At 38.7% G+C, this 26,813-nt stretch overlaps 2 protein-coding genes across 8 annotated transcripts in view; both read right to left on the bottom strand.

The window, feature by feature from the left end:
- ano3 (anoctamin 3) overlaps positions 1-14,841 on the bottom strand; it is a 43,295-nt gene extending 28,454 nt beyond the window's left edge. For 3 of the 5 annotated variants that reach the window (XM_081711943.1, XM_027003174.3, XM_027003173.3), the window contains exons 1-6: positions 14,549-14,840; positions 5,558-5,761; positions 2,704-2,834; positions 2,229-2,384; positions 906-1,006; positions 482-526 (exon numbers count right to left, since the gene is read on the bottom strand). In XM_081711943.1, the coding sequence (XP_081568069.1) occupies positions 482-526; positions 906-1,006; positions 2,229-2,384; positions 2,704-2,834; positions 5,558-5,761; positions 14,549-14,660 (749 nt within the window). In that variant the 5' untranslated portion in view covers positions 14,661-14,840. Of the gene's footprint in view, positions 1-481; positions 527-905; positions 1,007-2,228; positions 2,385-2,547; positions 2,835-5,557; positions 5,762-14,548 lie in introns of those variants that run through there. The other 2 variants (XM_081711942.1, XM_081711944.1) reach the window with 2 other exon arrangements.
- A 5,388-nt stretch (positions 14,842-20,229) lies between these two features.
- Positions 20,230-24,705, bottom strand: LOC113573114 (uncharacterized). Of its 3 annotated transcripts, XM_027003182.3 has the most exons (5): positions 24,499-24,699; positions 23,605-24,311; positions 22,865-23,424; positions 21,947-22,234; positions 20,230-20,996 (listed from the first exon to the last, which is right to left on the bottom strand). In XM_027003182.3, the coding sequence occupies exons 2-4, from the start codon at positions 24,291-24,293 to the stop codon at positions 21,966-21,968; spliced, it is 1,518 nt and encodes a 505-aa protein (XP_026858983.2). In that variant the 5' UTR covers positions 24,294-24,311; positions 24,499-24,699; the 3' UTR covers positions 20,230-20,996; positions 21,947-21,965. The 3 variants fall into 3 exon arrangements, with proteins under 3 accessions (XP_026858983.2, XP_026858982.2, XP_026858981.2); XM_027003181.3 differs by having other exon boundaries at positions 20,230-22,234; positions 24,652-24,705; XM_027003180.3 differs by having other exon boundaries at positions 20,230-22,234.
- Positions 24,706-26,813: the final 2,108 nt, after the last annotated feature.

Below are 26,813 nucleotides of genomic sequence, written 5' to 3' on the forward strand. Positions count from 1 at the left end.
TGTTTATAGGTTTACTGACAAGATGAAGACCAGCGATACTCAGTGTAAGCGTTTCCATGGAGACGTCCACAGTAACGGGAGAAAGTATATCCAGCTTTAAGAGCTATGCAGACATTTTACTGCCTTGAAATATGCCTTGGAACTGAGTCAAAAGTCAAATAACCTTTGTCTAAAGTGAACTATCTGAAACAAAACAGTATTTAACTAAGCCCATCGAAGGTGTATATGTTTTATAAAGGCACATGACTCTGTGTGAACTTCAGTTTGAGTCTCATATAATCCAATTTAAAACAAGGAAGATAAACTGAGGTTTATATAAACTGCAGTTCATAGAGACCCAAATGCACTACTAGTCATTATTGCTCTGCATAATTACATATAATCATGTGTGCATATGAGTGACATAAATTATACAAAATGAAAAATTGCTGGATAACCAAGACACATTCAGAGATTTGTTTATCCAGCTTATTATGCTAACCTGCCCATGGTTTTCTTCTTCCAGTCTGAGAAATAGCATTTCTTCCTATAAACAAGAAGACGTTTTAAGATCAACATTACTGTCGTAAAATAATCTTTAATTATTCTATGTTAAGGTTAAGAGTTGCAGCCTAAACAAAGCTCTTAATTAGGACGTAATAGGACACAGCATGAAAAAATATGTGAATAATATGTGATATGTGAAGAGCTTCATGTTCATGTGTCAATTTGCCCATGTGTTTGCATGACATTGATGCAAATAATTTTACATTTTTTTTTATTAAATTGCTTGTTGAGTGTATATTCACAGGTGTGTGTGTTTGTGTGTGTGTGTGTGTGTGTGTGGGGGGGGGGGGGTAGAGAGAGAGAGACAGAAAAAGAGAGAGAGAAAGAGTAAATATAATGTCTATGTTAGGGACCTGTACCTGAAAGGCATTCTGATGTTCATTTGCTCTGCATATTTACATAACGTGTCCCACGGAGCATGTATCTTCACAAACATGATGTCATTGTTGGTCAGAGAGGGCTGAAAGACGGGGAGGTACCATTAAGTCCTGCATCATACACGAATCAGACACATAACTTTGGACTTATTCCTTAAGAGTTACATCTGTAGATATATGATAAACGACTTCATTCATTTTCAAAGGCGGAAGCAAAGATTCCTGGAACGTAATACTTAATGAAGAACAAGACTGCCTTATATTCTAAACTTCCTCTGCAAAAATAGAACAGGTTACTGCAGCTTATTCCCTTCTCACTGTGTGTAACTGCAAAAAGGAAAAAGTAATTCATTCTTCCTCTTGCTCTTCCTCCAGACCCCCAAAGAAAACCCCTCCTAGACTCCTCTGATTTACTTGGACTAATACCTATCTCAGCATCTGTTTCTTTGTCTGACTTTCTGCTTCTTTAGTTAATTATGCCTTTCTCTTTAGTTCAGCAAAAAGCACATACACATTCAGACACTCATACACACACTCATGTAGACACACAAAGGAAAGAGCAAGAGAAAGAAAGAAGAAGAGGATGTTTCTGAATGTAATCAGGAAGCATTCATGCAGTATGTCAGCCCTTATTTGTTATCTGGCCTGAGAGCTCATCTCAACCAGAATCGAATTTCCACTAAGACCATTGGCATTTCTCCCACTGCATATACTCAGAACCAGCAGATTTGGGCTCGGTTTTATCTTGCAGCTTCTAAAAACACATTTGATTACCAAAAACACAATAGGGGAAGATCCAAAAACCCTTGACACTAGGACAGTTTATACTGAATTTTCCAGAAACTACTGAAAAATTAAGTAGTTGCATTAAGAGAACTTGAGAAGGTACAGGCATTATTCAGTTCATGATGTGTAGACCCAATTTTCTGCAGGTGAGTTGCCACTAGCTACACAAGTAAATATAGTGACTTAAATCCAGGGGTATACAATACTACTAAATTAAGTATGAAATTGAAATCGAATGTTTAAAATTAAATTGAGTGGCATTCACATAGGCTTGTAATATGTATATGAAAGTTTGGGAGGAACATAATCAAACGATTACTTCTTGCCATTAGTATTTAAGCATTAAAGTTAACTCTCATCATGTCAATGTCAGCTGAGGGAACATAAACATAAAAACATCCCCACTGTTATGCAAGACAGTAATGCATTAATGCAGTGAAACAGTGAAACTGTTATGCAAGACAGCAGTGCAGAACCAAAATGTCCTGGCTGTGTAAGGTCCAAACTACAGGATTGTACCTCTTTCTCCAGCATCAGTCCCTCTGCACGCAGGTTTCGTTCAAAAGTGCACCTCTTCTCAACCTGAGCACTGGACTTCTTATACACCAGAATATAGTCAATTCGCTTCTTGCCATCTCGAAACATAAGCCCAGAAGGATTTGCTGGATTATGCCCCTGATAATAATAATATGCATTAAACTTAGGGAAAAAAAATAATAATAAAACTTCCAGAATGTCAGAGCAGCATTTGAACATATCAGAAGTAGTGAATATTACAGACACCTTTGGGCTATTCTACTTTAGACTCCAGTGCAAAAATAAATACAATGCAACAAACCAGAATAGATGAGAAGCACCACATGGCTGAAGATGCAGGTGTCTTTGATGAGTCATGCTACAGGTAAGAGTGTGAAGCTGTGCAGCTGAGGAGTCTGGACTGCTACGTGGGCATACTAAACGTGGGCGAAGCAGAGCAGGACGATCAGCCGTGTACCTGCACAGAGCCAGCACGGACATCCAGCTTGCCCCTCCACACTGGCTTCTGCTGTATGAGGAGAGACTCGTCTGCTCTGGACTCATACGTTCTTGTCTCCGTCTCCACTACATGCTGATCCTTACTAGAATCTGGCATTGAAATACAGAGAGAGAGAGAGAGAGAGAGAGAGAGAGAGAGAGAGAGAGAGAGAGAGAGAGAGAGAGAGAGAGAGAGAGAGTGTGTTTTAGTTATCCATTATATATATATATATATATATATATATATATATATATATATATATATATATATATATATATATATATATATTCAGCATTTTAAAACAATATATGCAGTACACAGATTGATGGAAAATACATCAAAAGATGTATCTGTTCATTATTCTTCAGAGCTGGACATATACACACACTTTTCACATACCCACACACACAAACACCTTCCCCTGTGCTGATTTACAGAGTTTAAAGGCAAATTATCCGGATTATGCCCTGTGCTGTTTTTGGCCTGTTCTCTGTCTTTGGTCTTATCTCTGCTCTATCCTCCTGAGAGAGGCTAGCAGACCTCTCTGTATCATGAGAATAGGCAGTAATGTCCCCTCTGATATGAAGAGCTGCCTGTCTCTGGTTGTGTTTCATAAGCCCGATATCTGGGTTTCCCATGCCACATGCCTGAGGAAGAGTTTAAGAGATCGCGAGCATGACAATATGAAGGCTTGATTTACAAGACCATGGTGAAGATGATGATGCTTGAGATAAGGAAGATGATAATAAAAACTGATACGAAAAACTATGACATGTTATACATTGACACACATGATATAGTTTCATTCAGCATTTTGCTATGAAGTCATTCCAAATTACCATAACAAGTATAATATAAGGGCATGGCAGTAACGTGTAGTAATTTTGTAATCTTAGTTTCCTTAGAATAGTGTCAGTGTAACAGAAACTTCTCACTCTGCCCTTTGCAATTAACTCCAGGTTAATCAATTTATCTGCCCTGTAATTACATCAGTGTGCACTTCCCCTGTATAAAACTCAGTCCTCTGTGTCACAGAAACAAACCATCAGTGAATAGCACAACTAACAGTGTGTATATATATATATATATATATATATATAATGAATGCATCATGTTTTTAAGAAGGTTATTTAAGACGGTTATTATAAAATAAAATAATTAAAAGCAAATGAGAAATATTTTTCATGCATTAGTCCTTTTGCTGTTGCAAATGAATGAGTATGATTTCTCGTGTCCTCCTGGCAATCCAACCTTGTCAGTGATTTGTTGCTGAATAAGACAAGTACTGTTAAATCAAGGAGGGTTTCTTCACTCATGCGCTGCAGTTTTCCTTCAGAGAAACTTACACCATTAAACACACTATAAGCCAGCGGGAATGAAAGATAATTCCGGTCCTTAAGCAAAAATGCTGAAGACCATGTCACATGCCATTTAGAAACAAACTATATCCATTGGGACATGAAGCCTGGGGACTAGGAATTCATAACCCAAGAGTTTTTTGACCTAGAGTAGTGATTCTTTACCATAGACCAATAAATGATGAAATAAATGACCATATGAATCCAGCTCAAAATGGAAGTCCTGATCTAACTTTAGCACCAATTGTTTTAATTATCTTATAAAGGTTCACACCACTGTAACAGCTTCATACTGCAGCTTAGAAAGCAAAAGCTATAAATTGCACATGGGCTAAATAGTGGGCATTTGAGAACCAGCTCAGACAATGGGGACCAAATCTTTATTTTACACAGACTACAACTTAGGATAAATAACTGAATTAGAGAGTTAGAATGAGACTAAGTACAGAGACACTTGTGACTCAGGAAAACCTATGGCTTTACTGCCATCATGTAATTTCCTGCATCCCTTTGTTATATAATTTAATATACTTTTAATAAATCTCTTGACATGCCAACAACACACTGAATAAATGTAAAATGGCATTTTTTTGTCTGCTGTGATGTCTTGACATCATGAAAAGCTTTTTACAGGCTAATATGCCAAATCTCTCTGATTGGACATGATGTGACTCAGTGAAGCACTGTCGTGCTGGTCTTCTTACCTTTTGGAACCACCTTACATGACATGTAAATGATGGAGGAGTAACAGATAAATTCCCCTACAGATCATGAAAAAAAAGTGAATACATGATGCATTTGAACACAAAAAAAGATCAATATAATAATAAAACACATAATGGGTGAATGGATCCATTCTAGGATTCAACAGAGTGATTGGCCTACATCAGGAAGCAGGGTGTGTACCAGGCTAGTTCTGTCACCCACTGAACAAAAGCATGTTTGAAAAGTAAGAACTCTCAGCAGTAAGTGCATGTGCATATGCGTGTGTGTGTGCGTGTGCGTGTGCGTGTGTGTGTGTATGTGTGTTTGAGTGTGTGTGAGTGTGTGTGTGTGTGTGTGTGTATGTGTGTGTGTGTGTGTGTGTGTGTGTGAGTGTGTGTGTGTGCGTGTGTGTGACCAAGAGGGAGACCCCACTAAGAGCACAGGATATCATGAAACATGGGCACCTGCTGAAATGGCAGTAGGAGGGACATTCATTTGTATAAGGAGAGGTTCAGTTTAAGGCTGGTAATTTATCTAAATAATGTTTTAATAAGAACCTAACATGGCATTTACCAATCATTCTAACATGTTTCATTTTTGTACTACCATGACTTCAGAGTTGTGAATTGCTCAAACTGTACCAAAGGTGACAGCAAACTTTAGAAGAACTGTGGTTTTCTAAAATTCCTTCTGGAACCAAGTAGATAGATACAATGCAAACAAGCAATTCATCTTTATGTGATTGTGAGTGTGCATGGGTGTTACAGTACCTGTAGGTGGTGGGGTGATGTGTGTGCATGAGGCACTAACACTGTGGTTATTTTCGGTTGCTTTGTGCTCCGGACTCAGAGGCACAGACAGGAAGTGGTTGAGGTTTTGAGGATGTGTCTGACTTTGAGCCAGACAGGGCAGACTGCGTCGTGACGGCTTCAGGGTCTTCTCCTTCAGGATCTCACTGATGCTGTTGTGCATGCCTGCAGGGGAGTACCTCACAGTTAATACAATAAGGTTAAGGATCACTTCAAGAACAATCAGCATGCAACATTAACTAAATGTATAAGAAGTACTAGGGCCATATTTATATAGTCTGGCAAAGGGGAAGCAACTGTCTGGCTGAAAAGTTTAGTTCTGTGCAGTTTTTTTACATATAAAAGCAATGGAACGTTATGCATACCAAGTGCTTCTTCTTATATAAAAAGTCTGACTAATATATTATTCACTTAATAGAATGTTATGAGAAAGCTCTTGATCATGACTAAACCCCTCATGTGTCAATCTTAAGACCTTAGAGGAAGTAGGCCAGCATCTGTTAGTTGGTGCCCCATCTGGCAAATCAATGCAAAGATAATAGCTAAGGAACCAATTAAAAATCATTTTTGCACCACACAATCATAATTACCATCCTTGAGATATCAAAACTGAGAGATATCGAGAGATTCCAGGAGAGACAGGAGGATTTGGAAAGCATGTACAAATACAGAAAAATGACACTCAGCCTTCCATAGGATCCTTCTACAGGCAACGAACCAGGAGTGAACTTTCTTTTAGTACTGGTGCTGTTTATGCCATTAGTTTAAGCCTCACTGTCATTTGTATAATTAGCCTACTGTGAACCAGAGAGGTTCAAGCAGCATTGACTGGACTTATGATTATGACCTTGTTACTTAGGGTAAGTCCATCACTTGTGAAATGGTGTAAGCCAATGAAGAACAATAGGAGAGATCGTGCTGCTTCTGCTGTACATGAATACAACCTACTGTCTGCAGTGGAAACTGCAGTGACCATTTGGAGAACTGCTCCAATGATTTCTCTAATTTTTCTCACAGAGACTCTCTCTCTCTCTCTCTCTCTCTCTCTCTCTCTTTATCTCTCTCTCTCTCTCTTTTTCTCTCTCTCCCTACCACCCTTAAGTGTGGAAGCCTTATGGAAACACCTCTCATATGGAAACCAGGAAAAAAAATGGATTAATAAATGCATTATTGTGCAAGCCTGGGCTGAGGATGGGAGCTAGACAGATAGAATGTATAAGACAAAGTGTGCAAGAAGAAAGCGAGAGAAAGAATGAAGGCAAATATCTGGGGATTTCTAATGCTTTCAGTGTATTTACTATTGTATAACTGAAGTAATTGAAACGGTTGCAGGTATGAAGATAACAAATTGAGTGGCATGTAGGCTACAATAACAATGTGTGAATGCATGTTTACATAACCCGTACCAACAAATTGTGGCCTTACTCAATATCAGTTCTCATTTGCACCATTACAAGAATCAAAATCTGCTGAAGTGCTTAATGTATTTGGAGGAGGCAAAGACGACAGTTAAAGCTTAGTAAACTTCACTTTGGACTTAAAAGGCATTTACATTCATAATTCATACAGAGACAGCAAAGGACTCCTGGACATCATCTTCACAAGAATCCACAATAGGGCTAAGTACAACAGCTTCACAAATCTAACGGGGTTGAGTAGCCATCACAAGTTTCTTTCTTGGCTCTGTAGTTGCTATGGAAAATAGGCTTGGTCAGCTCTTCAGAAGCTGGACTAATAGCTTATTCTAAAATATTCAGCTCCATAGCTCTGTCTTTGATTCTGCTCTCTGCGAAATGTCTGTTACTGACTTGTTCTTTAAACATTACAACAGTACAGGCTCCTTGCAGAACCTGTAACTTATAAGCCCTTAGGCTATCCCCCTTCTCATCACACTCATTATCAAAATAGAAGCTAATTACTTCTGTTTTGCAAGCTAAGTTTTAGCAAGTTCTGCTATTTTCAAAATTATGGCAGACTTGTTTTGTTTTTGTTTTTTCAAAAAAAGATGGGGTTTGCCACAAAAAGCTTTGAAGCCCTTGGGAGACCACAGTAATGGATGAATAAAGAATATTTGATCATAAAGCACTGTATTGGTTAAGACACATCTCCAAAATGCAGGCATTATCTCCACCAGCACAGATTGCTAAAAAGTGCATGAAAGCCGCTGTGATTATAGTAATGAAATTAGCAAAGTGTGAAGAAATAAAAGATTTCAGGCGTACAACAAATACCAAACACAGTTTTATTTAATGCAAGGACTAATGTATAATGAGGGCTGTGACTGCTTTATAGTTCACTCATTATAACTGATATTTTGAACTTTAACAAAGTTACTGTTTTATATCAAAACAAATACTACACTAAATTCAAATTAAACTTTATCTCCTCTCTCTCTCGCTCTCTCTCTCTCTCTCTCTCTCTCTCTCTCTCTCTCTCTCTCTCTCTCTCTCTCTCTCTCTCTCTGTGTGTGTGTGTGTGTGTGTGTGTGTGTGTGTGTGTGTGTGTGTGTGTGTGTGTGTTAGTTTCCATTAACCTTGAGGACATAAATGTCCTCACTTTCTAGGGAAAACAGAAAAATAGGTGAATGATTTTTAGAAAAAAGTTCGTTTTTTATTTAATAATTGAAAAGCTTACTACAGCCGTTTTTGGTAGCTGATCTTAATGTTAGAGTCAGGTTTAGGTTTAATTATAGTACATTCTTACTAGAGGTTTTCCTTTTTGAAAATATGAATAAATATTATATATATATATATATATATATATATATATATATATATATAATTTTATTTTTTTTGTAAAGGTTCTGAATATCAAACCATGTTTTGCACTGATATATTACCAACATTATAATCATATAAATTTAAAAATATTTTAAAAATAATTTTGATTGTCTGTATGTGCATGCCTGCACCTGTGTACATGCAATTAAGCTTCTGTATATCCAACTGAATGTTAAACACAAAAAGAAAATATTTATGTTTCATATTGGAATGATGTGTTTAAAGTAACCAAGCTTTGCCAATTCACATAAAATGGTTTGATTCTAAGATGCATGGATTTACACTGTTTTAAAAAGTAATTAGCAAAAGTTATTAGGCTAGTTGAAAGGATGAATAATATCAACTGAATGAAGACGATAATGCTAAGAAATATACACTGACACAACCCATACAGATCTGAAGATACACAGACTAAAACTGACCTAAAAAAAATATTTTTAGTAGTAATTCTCCACTGAAAACATACCTTGTGTCAAGGTTTTTCATAAACTGGTGTCTAAAATTTGATCAAAAAGCATGCAAAAGCAGAAAGTGAGATCCTTTACACTTCACAATGTTACCAATAGCAAAATCCAAGAACAAGTGTAAAGAACTCTGTAACTTTCCCACCTTGAGGATATAGCTTGAGGATGTCTGGTGAAAGGAAACAAGGTCAATGGGTTGTATGGCCAAAACCCCTCCCTCCCTCCCTCCAGACTGTACATTATTCACCCCATCCTTTAGTCACATACGCTCAGAATCTTTACGCAGACTTGGCCCACTAACAGAGACTTTTATAGGCCAGAGAGAGATGGATGGAAACAGAGATGGAGAGAGAAAAAGGGAAAGACGGACAGGGAGAAAGAGGGACACTATGAGAGAGGGGCTATGAAACTGAAACACTGCTTCTATCTCTGTGTGCTAACAATAAGACAGATCCCAGTCTAGATCCAGAGAAGCATGTGTGAATGGATCAGAGAAGCTATCCCCCATTGCATTTTGCATATAGAAGCAAAGCCAGCACAGGGTTTAGATGAAGATTTAAAGGGTACTTACAGCTTTTTTGCAATACAAACTATCTTTTCATATGACTGTGATAGCCATCTTGATCACATTAATTCAACATTTATTCACCACCAACACCACCTTTCTCTCATGGAAAGTGGGAGGCTGGTGAGAAAATCTTGTTTTTATGGTCTAAATTGTAGACTGAATGTAAATACAAATAATCAACAATTTGACTTCTCAGGAAATAAGCTCAAAAATACAGACCCAAGACCTATGTTTGGAAATTAGGAATTCAAAACTTAAAATGTGTAACATGAATATTGTACACTTCGACATCTTTCTCTGGACTGTCCAACATCTATCTCTCAGGAACTGGGCTAGTACACTCTTAATTTTATGTTGCCACTTGTGATGGTCTACCCATCATACTCATTATGTTATGTTGCTGTTATGGGTTACTCTCACGAACTATGTGCACATAGTTTGTGTATTAAATCATTTGGACTGATTGTCAGCAAAGGTTAACAAACAGCCTGGAAGTGGAGAAATGAGAACATCTCCTTTAAAACCTTCTCCTTTAAAAATCTTTTGTTGGGTAATGAGATACAGGCCTTATTATACAGTTCTGTTTATGTCTCCCTCTCTCTCTTTTCCCCCATCCTAGTCTCTCTTGGCCTTTTTGTTTTTATTAGAGCTAAATGCCATAAATTCCATAAATGTAAATGTAAATTAGATAATGCCCTAATTATATGGTACAGCCCTAATTATATTATATAGACACAGACTGTACAAATTGTGCAGCACACTTTCACCCAATCTATGGCAATTCTGGGATACTAGAAACAATTGGTTTATCAGTCTTTGGTTTAACAATTGGCCAATCAGCCTAGCAAGCCACATGCTTGCAGGTTTATCAGTCTTTTATCATGAATCTATTTCATTTAGAATCTAAAATTCTCTTACATTGCCTTATTACATTACATTGCCTTGATACTGTGAAAGGTAGTATATATGTATGTTGGTGTTTGAAAATATAAATAGGGTAAAGCATGTGCTTGTGCATGAGAGTTTGGTTGACATCATCTTACAGAGATTCTTTACAGAATCCATTATGGCATGACAACAGTCTGCCTCTGACACAGTGCGGGACAGATTAGAGAATCCTCACTGTGTCGCCATGGCCTCTGAAACTGGCCCTCCTTGTCTCTTTGCTCACTGTACCTTGTTTCTTGTTCTTATTGTACGCTTAGGCTTCATCACCTGTCTCACTCTTTCCTCTTCTTACAGTACTGCTCTCCACCCATTCTACTCCCTTATCCCACTGTCAACCCCACCGCCCGCCTTCTTTAGCATTCATCTCAACCTCCACTTTTTCTTTGTATCTCGTTTAGTTGGGATGCAGGTCAAATCAAGCAGGAAAGAGATTTTTTTGTAAAGCCAAGTGAGTGTGCTGCAGATTAAACCAAGGTTTGTCTCCCCTATACATACATGCAGAGTCCGCAGAAGGTTCGAAACTTGCCCGCTATTGTTGTCTAACATAGTGATTCTGGATCCTGGGATTTAAAAAAAAAACACATTGGTGAAGCAATTCTATGACACTCAGAACCATAGGCAGCTCCCATCTTATATTCTTCTTGGCTGCTAAGAAATCTATCTATCACTCAGTGTCCTTATTCTGCTTCTTATATTTCCCTGAGATTGTAAAATGACAGAGCCACCGCTGCTGTTTCTTTTGCAATCCATGTGTTAAAGTGCCACGGTGTGTACGATGATTGCCATGATCAATTACAAAGGCTGAAGGCAGTTGTGTTCAGCGAAACATGTACAAGTGTGTCACATAGGCGAATCACATTTGGTTCTTAGCAGGCACAGCTAGAATAATGCAGTATCACTCAACCACTCTTCAAACTCCATTTAACCCGAGTAGTAATCATTTGACAGCTTTGACCCTTGGGCCAGCTTTAATAAAACCAGAAGGTGCCCCCTCTTTAGGTCGCCCACCCCAGCGGGTCCACCGAACAAAGCCGATGCGCATCCCCCCATCTGTGGGTTATGTAAATGGACAGGTGGTGAGCCTGTGGCCGAGGGGGCGTTGTGCAACACACCCAGACAAACACAAAAACACGCACATGCTCAGACCAAAGGGAATGACAAAATCACAGCTACCCTCTGCAGGGAGCCATCTCCTTCTGTGACTCACTTCATGCAAGAAATGATCATTTTGGGGAAATGCCGTCAGGAAGTTGATCACTCTTTTCACTTTAATTGTGTCACTATGTGTCTATTGATTAACAGGGTGGTTAAAATAAAACTTAAATTCTCATTCTACATGTAGTATAATCAGTATTTATGTTACTAATATCATAATATTCTTTGTGTGAATGAGGTTTTGATCAGAAGTCTAAAGCTGTCCCTGTTTGCTATAACTTTAATATGCTTATTCAGGATGGACAGTATGTCCTATCCATGAGGAACAATGTCAGCATAGCTACTGTCTCTCAACTGTCTATCATTCTTCAGACCAAGTAAAGAAATGCATTTCATACCGTGCTACATAACTATTTGCTGACTTTGTGTTAGGTTATTTAGGAATGACAACATAATTCTTCAAAACATACATTTAGATAATATACTCAAGCAAATGTACACTATAAAATGCTTGTTTTTGCTGTGGTATATTGTGGTGCTGTAGTAATATATGAACCTGTGCAGAATGCTATGATGTTCAGAAAGCAACCAAGGCACTTTAAATTGTGGCCTTTTCAGTGGAAAATGATCCAGGAGCGTAATATCTTGAAGACGTTGTCTCTCTTACGCTCTCTGGGATGAACTGCTGATCACTCACCCCCAGTCTATCTCGGTTTCTTTCTCTGTCTCTCTCTCACTGTCCATTTTTAAATTCAAATAACGTTTCCTCCATCTTTTTCTCTCCCAGAGCCAACCTTCCTATTTCTATGTTCGCTGCTTTCCCATTTATCGTGCTCTTCCTAACCAATCGCCCCCTTACACATACACACCACTGAAGCAAACACTATCTTGAATCCCATTTGTATTTAAGATATTTTCCAATGATGAGATTATGTTTGTATGTTCTGACAAACAGTATTTGTAATAAAAATAAATGTTTGGTAATTTTACATTTCTTCCTTTAATCAAACAGAGGTGATACTGACATAAGAAGGTTGCAATATAAGAAACCACTACCACACAATAGAAGGAGAGGTGGTAGGCATAATGACATCTACCTTCCTGTCTAAACTAATATTTAGGATAACATTTAGGATCATGTGAAACGCATAATATTCCTCCGTCGCCATTTGACCCATTTTTGCCAAAGAGCACTGACTGCTTAACCCGTATCTACAATGGTGTCCTGACAAACTGTCTATCGGGTCATTACTCCCCACATCTGACTGCATGTTACTTTCAAGAAAAACTACCAAACCATCCAGGCACAAGCAGATTTACCCTAGATGAATCTAGCAAAGACTAAAACATGCCATAACTGCTTTGCACAGTGAACACAGAGATGAATTTTACATAGGGGACCGCTAACTGCATAAGGTCTCTTCTACCCACCATGTTTTCATCAGTCTCTCAAACGCCAGCGGAGTGCATATTACTCTGCATTAAGCATCAGCTGTCAGTGAACTGGAGCCATCCTAGCCCCAGTGTCTGGGCCTCAGCCCTCTGCCTCTGCAGAGCACTAAATAATTAACCACAGGGTCATCAGAACCCCTTTAATGCCCCACAACTTACTGGGACATGCTTATGTCTGTCAATACCAGATGTCCGTTAAAGAAGGGTGCATCCGTAAAGGGGGGGCAGTGGAGTGTTGAGTAGCGCTATAAATACACAACTCACTGAGCAAAGACACAGCCATGTGTCTCCCACTGCTGACCATCAATAAACAATAAAACAAGTTCCAAATGCAGTGTGACAGGGCCTGTGAGCCAGTGTGGGAGTATTCAGGTCTGAGAGAATCAGTGTTTCAGCTGAGTAAGAGAAGAACTCTGCTCTGGGCTTGTGAAGAGGAGGCTGGCCAGGCATCATGTCAGCACTGTAACCAAGAGACTCATTGAAGGTCAGGCTATGTCCACTACCATACAAACAAAATACCATGAGCAATATACCAAACAGATGGAAGCAGGAGGAAGGGAAGAGACATCCACTTTATGCTGTCTCAGTTGAGGCATAACAACTTCAAACAATGTATTACACTGTACTGAAACCTGCTTTGGCAAAGCGCTTGGAAGTTTCAGTAGTGGGTTTTCACTGCATGTAATTTTGTTGCAGCAGCTGAGTAAGTGCTAGGGCATACAAAATAAGCTGCAAGATGGGATCATAGTCTTTCACACTCATTGTAATTTGGTTACACTCACAGCACCAGGCACCCAGAGAGCTACAGTTTCATTAGAATGCACCTAAATTTGAACACGACTACTTACTGTGTATAGTAACTACAGTAATGATCGTGTCAGTGCAGTATACAATGATACCAATGATAGTATATACATATACACTACTACTGTTGTAGGAACTACAACAAATCAACCATGATAATCATATGCAAAACAATCACAACTAAAGTTCTTCGCGACTGGATCTATTTTGTACTTGCTGTACTTTAGTCTAATACTGTTCCGGCTACAGCATTTCTTTTTGAATACCAAAATATTCACATTTCTTCAAAGTTAAAAAGAGGCAGTACTATAAAACAAATCAAAACATTAAACTTTCAAACACAAGGCTGTACACTCAGCCTGTGCATAATGCGTCAACAGCATGTTGGAACGCACCGTGATGCTTGTAGTGGCATCACGCTTTTCCATGTCAAAACGCGGCTCAAGACTCATCCTCTGAGTCGGTTTAGATTGGGCTACGGCATACCGGTCTTATTGAAGTTAGATTTTAAAAAATGAGTGTCACCAAAAAAGTCCAGTATATTCCTTGACGTTTTAAAATTTGTGTTAAAGATATTAATGTTAATTCATATAATATGAAAAACAACATGCGTCACAAACTGTCACAGAGTTCACGGTACACCTCAGAACCTAAAGACCGGTAGAAGTGCACAGGTTACAGCCTTTTTAAAAGTAGGCAGCAGTTACACTGTGACCAATGCTTTCGAGCATCCTTCTCACGTTCAAACACTCAGCCAGAAGACGAAGAAACTAATACCGACCCTTCTGCTGCTTGAAGGACTGAATTGATCCGGAGTGGTGCACCATCGTGGTGTTCGACTGGATTCCAAGGTTTAAAAAAATCTGCGCTTGTAAAAAGAAGGCAGCAAACATGGGAAAGTATGGCGGGATTGCGTAGGTGTCCCTGCCGTTCCTTCACATAGCAGGCGAGCTCTGGAGCGCTGCGCAAACCCAACACCTGGCTACGCTCGGAAAGCTCTACCATCCATGACCGTTGTCATAGAAACGTACTGTAAGGGCGGTCCTGATTCGCGATAAAAACCCTCCTCTCCCGAACACTAACGTCGCAAAAGATGAACAGCCAACGTACCCCGGCTGTCCTATTACAAGTGTTATGAGAAAAAGAGGGCAGGGCGAATGTAAGACACCGCAACGTATACGGCCTCGTACGATTCACTAAGACCTGATAATTAGTTACGTTAATAAGTACTGTCTCCACGAGATTTACAGCATGGTGCTAGTGCTGTTTTTAACTGCCAAAACGATCCATCCTTTTAAAAACATGAATACAGTCAAGGTAAGCACTTGAATTCAATATTCAGTATATTCAGTCTTCTGTCCTTGCCAGAGGTATTTGGGGGTTTCTTTGTTGTAGGTGGTAAATATCCTTTAGGGCTCAAACATCACCATAAATTTCAACCAAAAGTAAAACGTGCCAGCCTAATAAAACCTAACCTAATAAAACCTAATAAAACCACCACATATCACTGTAACACACACACACACACACACACACACACACACACACACACACACACACACACACACACACACACACACACACATATTCTAAAACATCTGCCCACCCTTCCATACATCAATTCTCTTATGGTAAACAATACAGTACTTTTAATATGTTGCTAAGATTAAGCAATACATATGCAATAAAAATAAAAGTAAAATCCATTGTCATATTGTACCTAATACACTTGCTAATATCCTTCTATTTTCACTAGACCTGTTTAAAGATCTGAAATATCCTGTGGTTCCACCTCATGTGTTGAACCACAATCTTTTAAAATAAGACACATATGTTTATAAACAGTGCTCTGCGTGAATAACTGAGTAAAGATTAAGTGTGACCTAATGAGGAAGAATAGCTCTTTTACATTGTTATATTGTGATAAAAGTATTACATTTTATAATTACATTTATTAAATGTGTAATTGTTAATTAAAAAGTATGTTTAGTCTTATATATACACAAGCATGCAGTATCAGAATGTGATATTTGAATACCTTGAAAAAAAAAAATCATTATTCAATTTTGTACATACACAAACACATATAACCTTACCAACCTTCTGATTTCACCATATATCCAAGAAAAGTTGTAGTTTAGTCTAAAGTGAGTTTTGGGTATGAATAGTCTGCATTGCTACAGTCAGGGGGAGTTTTGCTTGGTGATTTCATTTTCTGATTTGCTGATGGGAATAGCCACTTCACATAGGCGCTGACTCCTTGTTTAATGACATGGTTGGATGGTTTTGATTTATGGCCAGGTTGTACAGAAGTGGTCCTTCTACCCTCAGGCAGCTCTAGAATTACCCTCAGAGCAGGATGCTGCACCACCTGAGTTAGATGTCGAAGTGCTGGGAGAATTGGACCCAGAAGAAAATCTCTGAGGAAAAATCAGAGCAATCAATATATGTTTAAGGTTTTGCTGATCCAGCAACTCCCAGAGAGGAGATCCTGCACTTTGGCACAAATGCAAAAATAAATAAATAAATCAATATATACACATGGGAATAGAAAATGAAGCAAGAAAAGGAGAGAGTTCAGGACACATCAACTCAAACAGAGATATGTGTATATATATATATATATATATATATATATATATATATATATATATATATATATATATATATATATATATAACCAAAAGTATGTGGACATTATGGACACCTCTCCAAACTGCTGAGTTCAATTGAGCCCAGATTCACTTCTAACGTGTGCATAAAATCTCCTGCAAAATTTGAATGGCAATGACAGAATTTGGAATAAACAGCATGAAAACATTCTGCATTATATCAACAGTTCAAGCTGGTGGTTTAATGGTGTGTGGGATATTTTCTTGGCACATTTTGGGCCCCTTAATACCATTTACAGCATGTAGCTGATGCTTTTATCCAAAGAAACTTACAATTCTGACTGAACACAACTTGAGCAATTGAGGGTTAAGGGTCTTGCTGAGTGGCCCAACGGTGGCAACCTGGTGGTGATCAGACTTGAACTGGCAACCTTCTGATTACTATGCAAGTACCTTAACCACTGACCCCTAATACCATCTACATGAGTATTGTTGCTGACCATTTCCATCCCTTTATGACCACAGTGTACCCACCTTCTGATGGCTAGTTCAAGTAGGAACATGACAATGAATTCACTGTACTCAAATGGCCTCCACAGTCAACAGATCTGAATCCAATAAAGCACATTTGGGTTGTACTGGAAGAGTATATATATAAATCCTGATGTATATATTTCTTTATTTGTGGCCCCTTCCCTTCTTTCCTGTCCTGATGAAATTGAGAGGTTTGATTTGAAGTTCATCCACAGGACACCTCAGAGCTTGTAACTGTGGTAACATCCAGTGAAATAATCAAGACAGCCTAAATCTGGACCATGGAGTCACAGTTTTCCCACTGATCTTAAGAGACAGCATGGTAGAAGGAAACAGCCAGGAAGCCAAAATAAGTGAGTAAATCTGTCTGTTCTCATACTGAATCAATAAGCATGAGCCATATTACAGCCAGGTTGCACTGACTAATCTCACCCACAGGAAGACTACAGCATTGAGATTCCTTTTCATAACTCTCTCTCTCTCTCTCTCTCTCTCTCTCTCTCTCTCTCTCTCTCTCTCTCTCTCTCTTGCATTCTCTCTTTCACTGCCTCTTCCTCCCTCATCACTCATTTGCATTGATTCACCCTCCCATAATTTATTTCATAAAGTATTTATTTAGTATTATGAAGTATCCCTTGATATCATTTTTACATTTGCTATTGTTCATATTTACCAAGAAAAAATTCCAAAACAATGAACAGACAAAATAGAAGTGTTAATTGTCAGCGAATACATGAACTGAAGGCAGTCTGAAGAAAAGATTGAACAAGGTCACATGTACCCTGTTCAATGTCAGACGCATAAGAATGCATAGCAGCTTCCACAAACCAATACACACCAGCATACTCACACACACACACAGACAGGATTATGTCTGTTCTTATAGATGCACATGCCATTGGCTCAATTCCAGTGGCCTCAGCTGTACCAAATGGTCGCAAACATCACTGTCACAGAGAAGAGTGAGTAAAAGAATGGAGGGAGGGTGAGAAACACAGAGAAACAGAGGCAGAGAAAGAATGCACAAGAGAGGATTGGAAAAGAGAGAAGACATCATGTCTCTATGTTACAGAGCCTCTCCACATAATCCCATCAATTGTAGTTGATATATATATATATATATATATATATATATATATATATATATATATATATATATACCTACACCACTGCAGCTAACACCTTCATGTGTATTTGTTAATGAGTACACCTCACAAGGTGATGACTGCCAAATTGTTTAGCGAGATGTGGGTCAGATGACTTTTGCTGCAGTGTAGAATGTGCTACTGTGGTGATACTGCCACCTTGTGGTTCACATAGCCTTGTGAGTGTTTCTGTGTCTTGTGGAGTTATGCTGGAAAATAATTATGAAATGTAATGTAAAAAGAAATCTATAAGAACATACTTAATATCTGCATTAAAACGCAGTGCCAAAATGAGTCCTATATTCATAAATATGAATTGCATAATAATTATTCATGTGTTAACAGCATTCAGTATATTAAATTTTAAAACCTTGTGTCCGGCAGCAGTAAAATGGTGAGCCCATTTGTCTACCATCAGGTTTCTTACTCACCCTTGGACCTTGTGATCCTGGCCATTAGAGGTCTATTAACCAGTGTGGCTGCATGGGACAGGCTCCGGGGCTTCAGCTCCACTTAGCCAGACTTCACCAAGCTGCAGCCCGCCATCAGTTGAACCCGCTAGAAGACTGAGGGCTTTGGGCAGGTGTTTGAGAAATGTTTTCTCCACTGATTCAAAGGGTACACTAATAATATTGCCCTAGTCCACCCCATGGTGATTTATCTAGTAAGGATGACCGCATATTGCAACACATCATTTGTTTCCTTCAAAGAGCTTCAAACAAGTAAAACTGAAGCTCAGTTGGTGTAGGCTTTGCAGCATGAGCAGACGATAGGGTGGGTGGAGGCAAGCAGCCCATACTGTCTGAACTATCTAACCTGCCTCCTGTGAGTTTGGCTGGAATAAATGTTTGCTTTCCAAATGTACATACCAGTCACTGCACAACCCTAAATCCCAAATGTAATGTTTCTGTTCTCTAAGAATGAGACTACTTTATTAAAGTCTCTTACTCTGTTAGAATAATCATCTTGGCTTTGAGCCATCGAAACTGGGTGACGTATAAAGCTATGTATGCCTTTGAAATTAGCTGACAATGAACAACCTGTCACTGATGCCCACATCTGCCCTTAGCATTGCTGCTCCTGCTTTCGTCAGCCAGATTCACCATAAGCTCCTCTCTCTGGATGCCACACCTGCAGTATTGCCTACACCATGGCAGCTGGGCATTAGCCACTGGATGGGTATTTCTTTTAGAACCCTCTTTAAGCCACCATTCTCAAACCTTTTGGAGAAAGTTGAAATCTTTTCTTTTAAGACAATGGAAGTGGTCATTCATGTCCAAATCTACTCTCACATTGACTACTGCAATTCAGTCGACCTAGGGAAACCTCGATAAAGCTCCTTAAACGTGCAGTTGGTCCAAAATGCAGCTGTAAGGTTTCTGACAGGAACCAAGAAAACAGAGAGCATTACTCCAGTACTCAGATCAGATAATTTTATGTTCCATGTTCTATGTAGAGTTCAAAGTTGACTGGGATTTCTGTGTGGCTGCTCCACATAATATACATTTTAAAGTCAAATTTAGAAACCTGTTTTTTTTTCCTCAGGCATTTGAGTCCCTTTAAAGATCATTTTAGTTGGCCATTCTGTATTGGTTCTTTCCCTTCATCAGTTACTTTTGTCTTTTATTGTATCTTATTTTATTTTAGTCTCTTAGCTAATTCATTTTAGCTTATTTTAGTCATTTTTGCTTTTAGTTAACTCTTGTTTAAATCCACATTTAATTCAATTAGTCAAATTGTGCATCACTTTGGTTGACAGCTGCTTTTTAAATATTCTACACTAATAAACAGCTGCTCTCTATTTAAATGTTCTATACAAATAAAGTTATCGCTGCTCTTTTTCTTGTTAGTCCTTCTTTCCTTTGTCATCAGGAGGTGTACTGAGTAGACTGCCATGTCTTCGAGGAATGAATCAGGCATGTTCACAGAGCCCTGCTATGACTTCTGGCCTCTGCCCCTGGACAACAACAGAGAAGAGCTCTCCAATAGCCACACACTTTCAATGCTGCTTCACAGACTCCTATGCCAGTACCATGAAACCAAACAAGGACAGTGCTAGCTACCATGCAAACAGTAGATTCCCATACTAGTTCATATATGACAAGCAGGATCATTTATTTTATTTATATATATATATATATATATATATATATATATATATATATATAAAATACATGAAAACATAGCTGGTGTAGGATGATGCAGAAATAAATAAAAAAGGACTCAGTTCTAAGATTGTTGTGAAAGTGAGTGAATCTCTTAAGAGGCTTCTATTTTTCTGTATTATACCTACAAAATTGTATTGAAAGGCCAGTACCCTAATCTACAACACAATTTTAGATGTCCTCATTTAGACAATACTATAAAGAAACAAAGCACGACAATCTTGGACCACTGAACTCAAAATGGAGATAAGTAAATTCATCTCACTCATTAGACACTAGTCAGACAGTGTTTCACAAGGAATTTGAAAAAAACAAACAAAACACTTTTCTCTGTCAGGTCTAAGCAAACCTTACATCCATTAAGTGTATGACAATGAAAAAAAAACTTTAACAGCATAAGCATCACAGAAACTTCAACATTATATCCAGCAGCATTTAAACTAGATATGCATCATCTTTGATGTTTTAGCATTTTAATCAAGAAATACTATAGCATTCATTCTATAGCTAGTTTTTCCATTTTGTCCTTTTTTAACTCTTTCCCTGTCTTAAAGGAATTACTTTTACTTTGATAAGCTAAGTGAGAATACCACTGTGAAAAAAAACTCTCAAAATAAAATACATGATATAGGCTACATAAATCAGTTTAATGATGAACAATACTAATGTTATTCAGAGCATTAAAAATCTGAACATGTATCATAACCATGGACATCGTTGAAGAAACATCAATATCACACTCTTCTCGTCTGGTTTTTTCCTGGGAAAGACACCTAAATCAAAAATAAAGACAAGATCACATACAGCATAACCAGATACATTCATTACTAGAAAGTTGTGATCCTTTGCACTCTTGACAAGCATTTGAAAATGTATTCGACTTGCTATAATTTGCCTTCGCAAAGCAATAATCTGATTGACGTGGGGAAATACAGTGCAATTGTATCTCCATTGTAGGCGAATCCACTATCTGGCACTACCATTCCTGCAGGACTGTTTCAATAGAATCCGATGCAAACGGTGAACATGCGTGCAACCATGGCCCACTCCGGATGCAGTTTGGTAAGGAGTTTCATGGATACTTGAAACCAGTTTCAAAGTATCGCTGTATCTGAGTACCCCTTATAGAGTTATTATTGAACCTAAATTTTCCTTGGTCTCTGTTGTTCTATTAATAATGAATCTGGCTAAGTAGTTTAGCGCATCCTAAATGGCATACTGAAAATGCACAGCTGACTTATTAGTAGCACCAACATAAATGAAACATGAGTTCCAAGTTTTTTAAAACCATCAAAAAGAGAATGGAATTCATTCATCTTAAATGCAGAAATACAGTTTAACATTAGTGTGGAGAGATAAAATTTAAATAATGGTATGATCATTTCTGTTAAATTATCAAACATGATTATTCCAGTTTCTCACATTAAACATGAAAATCCTAGGACTAAGAACTAACGAAAGTGTGTTGCACCAATATCATAGTAACTGCGATGCAGTTTAGCTTTAAGAAAACTGTCACCACCACCACTGACATTTTCAAATCTCAATAATACATGACTATCACTATTAGCCTGTTTACACTGAGTTTAATAGCACACAAAAAAGAACAATGAAATTTTACTACCTTTGAGAATATCAGAGTAACAAAAGCAGAATGAACCTGTATCACTTTTCATACAGCTATCGTTTGCATGGCTCATATTAAGTGTGTGTGTGTGCATACTTATAATTAAAGTGTAGGATCACAAGCGCTTTCTGTGATGTATTTTCCTCTGATGTTGGTTCAGATTGTCTTTAATCTTAAAAGCTCTGCCACACTCAGAGCACTTGAAAGGTCTCGCTTCTGAGTGGAGGACCACATGCTTGGAAAGCGTGCGGCTGTGGCGGAAGCCTTTCCTGCACACAGGACACTGGAATGGCCTCTCCCCTGTGTGGATGTTACGGTGCTCCTGCAGGCCTCGCTCTTGGGCGAACGCCGAGCCACAGTCAGAGCAGATATGAGGACGCTCACCTGCAGGGATCGAAAAGTACCAGTGTAACATCGATAAGTAAACAGAAGCATGTTTGTGTTTTTTATAGATCTTTAAAGTCACATTCATGGATTTTTAAAACAGTATAGTAACAGCCACACATCTGCATTTACCATCACATTCATGGAAGGGGAGAGGACAAGTTCCCTTCCATGAAATTACAGAATTCTAAATCTATAATGGCAGGAACACAAAAACCCTTAGAATCAAGTTATCCTTTGTGTGGCTCCTATAAGGTTCTAATATTAAGAATCATTAGGTACCCATCATCAAAAGGATTTACACAAAACAACTGTTTCCTTAAGATAAGATTACTTTAAGACTTTCCTTATGATTTTAAGGGGGAAAAAATGATTAGATTACAAGGTATGTTTTGCCTGTTTTCTACTAAGTTCACCCACTAGGTCTCTAACACATTCTACACATTATTTCACAGTTCACTGTTCAAGCAATCTGCCACACTGCATTATCGAACATGTTGGCCATATAAAATGGACATAAAGTACAGTACATAACCACTAGCATCTCCATGGCATGTAGCACCATAAAACAATTGAATTTCTATTAAAACAAACATCCAAAACTGGGTTGGATCTCTGTTGCTTCTCTACCTGTGTGTGTGCGCTGGTGGCAGCGTAGGTTGAAGCGGTCACGGAAGGCTTTGTTGCACTCAGGACAGTGTAGCATTTTGCGATGGACGCGGAGGTGATTTGTCAGCTGGCTGAGGGATGGAAAACGCAGATCACAGTGCTTGCAGCCCAGACTTTGCCCAGGTGTACATCTGTGCTTTCGCAGGTAGTCAAACCTCTTGAACTTGCTACCACAGTCAGGACACTCAAACATGCACTTGAGTGGCATGTCTGGCTTGTCTGGTTGGGTGGTTATGTCACCATTTATACACGCTGACCTAGGTGAAAAGGTAGGTGACTCAGCACTGAAGCAGGTGCCAGGAAGTAAAATTTGACCGGAGTCATTCCTAATTGGTTGTCCCTCTTCAAGATTCAGGACAGGCTTTGCATCAACCACTGATGGGCTAAAAACAACTTCAGAAAACTCTTCCTCTTCAAAATGCTCATGTCCAACACCAACTTCCAAGCTGAGACCATCAGACTCACAGATTTCTGAATCCCTCCTCTTCAGACACAGCTCATTTAAGTTGATATAGTGTTCCCTGAAATGAATTTAGTTCAAAGGGTTAAACAAGAATAAAGCAAAAATTGTGTCTATGATTACTGAACAACTACAATGACTACTGGGAAAAAAAAAAATTCAACATATTAGATTTCAATTCTATATAAATAGGTCTGGGTCATAAACACAGTCACAAAATAAATAAATAACTAAATCTTACCCTGAGTATCCATGACCAGCTCCTGCCTGTGTATCATAGTCCCGCCCTCTCTCTGTGTCACATTCTACCCCGTTATCCTCCAGGAAGCATGATGCCATGATTGCAGCTTCCTCCATGTTCTGTGGCTGCTGTTTGCTTGTCTTCTCTCTAGCATCTGGTGGGAGGAGAGAGAGGAATTTCTGCAGAGCCACTCTTCTCACCACCTCTTCTGAGCTGCACTTTTCAGGCTGAAGCCACCTCCTGGCTGCCTCCTCCACCCCGAGCTTGAGCTCCCGCAATCCTCTGTGGGCATCATACTGGACCTCGTTAAAGTCCCTCCACCGCTGGTGCTCCAAGATCCATGCCTGCCTCCTCACATCCGCTTTCAGAGCGTCGTAACTGAGATGACTGGACGGGACGTGACCATCTTCGTCTACTCGCTTCACACAGAGGAGCTGTGCTAACCTTAAGCCCCACTGCTCCTTTGGAAGTTTGCTGCTGTCCAGAGCTCTTTCAAACACAGACAGAGAAAACTCCAGATCATCCCCTCTCAAGTCAAGCTGTGGTAGGGGCTGCTGCTGCAAGCTGGCATTGTCTGGATGCAAAAGCTGGGCAAGAAATTGTGCCTGGATCTCTCCTTGTAGAGCTACAGCTCTCTGGAGCTGTATGTGTAGGTCCAGGAGAGACCTCAAACACCGGAAAAGATCCATAAGATCTTCAGTCGTACACTATAGAATGAAAGGTTACCAACATTAAAAACGTCTTAATACAAATGTTTCAACTGTTATTTACAAAATGTAGCCCTTAAAAGTGAAGAGACAACGCCTGTCATATAAAGAGAGCTCGCATGACATACATAATCAGAAAATTAAGATATCTTAGCTAGCTAGCTAAGCAAGCTAATTAGCTAGCTACCTCAGTCAGAAAGTGTGCAAAAGTCCAGATTAACAAGATTAAGGGATGCAAACAAAGAGAGTGTTAGCAACAACGATGGTCGGTGAACTGCTTTCTACGTTGTCGTTGGCAATCCAAGTCAGTAACTATAAGACTATAGCTTTGTTTACTGACGATTCAGGTGGTTTTAAGACACCACCGCGTCTTCCTCTTAGTCGTCGTTTGTTCTTCTTCTTTATTTGTTTGTTTTTCTCGCGAGAATAGTGCGGTATCGCCACCTAGTGAAAGAGTTGATCACGAAAAAGCACCGATTCTGCTGCTTTCAGAATATTGGATAGTATGAAAATCTAATACACCTCCATAGACTTTTTTTCTTCAGTTTCGTGAATTGTGTAATACTGTGTAAAATGTATTAAGAGTTTTGGGGATATATGAATGAATGAAATAAATAAATCAACCAATCAATAAATATATGGCATCATTCGGCAATAAATAAATAATAGTAAAATTAAAATTGATTATAGTTAAATGTATAGATACAATTAATTAGTAATGCAATTTTAATTATATATGTGTGTATTTATTTAATCATTTATATCAATGACCCTACCGACTACATGAAATAAGTAACCCAGATGCAGATATTGGCCTGTAGAACTTGGAATCGATATTAAGTTAAAGGTGCCCAATTACAGTTAAAACCTGTTGTATTTTTCTCTATGTGGAATAAAAAAAATCTACAATGACTGAGGCCGTTACAGTGTAAAAGTCCATACGATGGCGTTTGTTACCAGTTTTATGAATTAGTTGATTAAGCGCTACTATGTATAACAAACCAAGGGTAATGCTAAAGAGTTACTGTTCTATTGTGCCGAGGTTATTGTATATGGAATAAGCAATTAGGCGTAGCCTGTACTGGGATTCCTCATCCACAGTGGTACTCCGGTAAGAGAATAGACACGGAGACATAATGCGACTTTTGATCTTTATATTGATCCGCAGATCATTAGTTCACATAGTTACAAGAGGCATGCGATTTTCTCTTTACGAACACACAAAATGAACTCCATGATCTTAACTCGTGGGGAATTCGGCTGTCTGGCGGTAGCTAGACACCAGGTGCTAAGGATCCCTCAGAGTTTCTCTATACCTGCCTGACAGTGCCCTCTAATTGTGCCGGAATTACATTCAGACGAGGGGACTTCGCTTCAGACACCGCCAGAATAGCATAGCTATAATGCGACTGATCCCCACGACAAGCAAAGGCGAACTTGGAAAAACTTAGAACAGCAGAAAAGGAGAGTGTGAGGACAAGCTGTCCGGAATAAGAGTGGCTACGCTTATGCAACAGGCTCATATGGTGCAAACAATTGTGGTACTTCTGGACAGGGACATAACTAGCTAAGTCCAGCAAGCTCTTCTATGTCAATTCCCGAAATGACATAGAAGAGCTTGCTGGACAAGCGTAGCTGTTTCCCGAAGTAATTCAGGACAGTTTTGCGTTTTTTCATGCACAGATTCGCTTTAGGATTGTGCGGATCGATACTGAAATCGATACTGAGACTTCCAAACCTGGGGTGTTTTTAAATACTGGATTATGACAAGTTTATCAATATACTTGTTTATCAGATTGATTGTGTAATGAGATTTAGGCAAAAATAAAAGTACAGCAAATAATGCGCTTGAAAATACATTGTTGAGCTATGAAAAATCAATGCAAAACCTCTGCCCACCCTCTTTTTGAGGGGGGAATTATACTACCAGTCTTTTCAAGTCTGTTGTAGGACACACTGGCACCTTACAGATATTATGTCTTATGGGATCAGTGTTCTTCTGCTGGATGAGCTCCACTTTTCCTGGCTGTCCACTAAACACAGCTTCTGTTATCACTTATCTTATTTCTTGCTTTTGTTTGGGTGTAATATGTCAGCTCCACCTGCATACCCCTAGTGTCCACTCCAGGAAAGTATTGCTCCTTGTCCTCGTCATCGTCATACACTGTTCTTAGCTTATAATTGTTGTGAAACATCTGCAACCTTTTTGTGTGGCATCCTCACCCCACCTGTGGTCTGTCCCACTTGTCTCTGGATTTCATATGTAGCTTGCCATTTTGCCATTTTCTATTTAGTAAAAATGATTTATCCACATACAGGTAACCTACTGAATTAAACTTTAATGAAAATTTGTGTTTTAAACTTGCTTTTTGGCAAAAGAAGATAACTCCAATGGTTATTTCTTTGGCAAAATCAGATCTCATGTTTCAGAGTTAAACAAAGCCATGCAATGGATACAAGTTTCTTTTAAGTGCAATATTTAACATTCTTTAACATAAAATA

Source organism: Electrophorus electricus, chromosome 4 (genome assembly GCF_041902795.1).
Source record: "Electrophorus electricus isolate QZ-2024a chromosome 4, ASM4190279v1, whole genome shotgun sequence".
Classification (NCBI taxonomy): Eukaryota; Metazoa; Chordata; class Actinopteri; order Gymnotiformes; family Gymnotidae; genus Electrophorus; species Electrophorus electricus.

What these genes read in the sequence shown, in the direction of transcription:
- LOC113573114 (XM_027003181.3), bottom strand. Translation starts at nt 24,293, where the DNA reads ATGGATCTTTTCCGGTGTTTGAGGTCTCTCCTGGACCTACACATACAG. An exon ending in GCTGGTCATGGATACTCAGG is followed by an intron (nt 23,425 to 23,604) that starts GTAAGATTTAGT and finishes AATTCATTTCAG; the next exon opens with GGAACACTATATCAACTTAA. An exon ending in CCACCAGCGCACACACACAG is followed by an intron (nt 22,235 to 22,864) that starts GTAGAGAAGCAA and finishes CGATCCCTGCAG; the next exon opens with GTGAGCGTCCTCATATCTGC.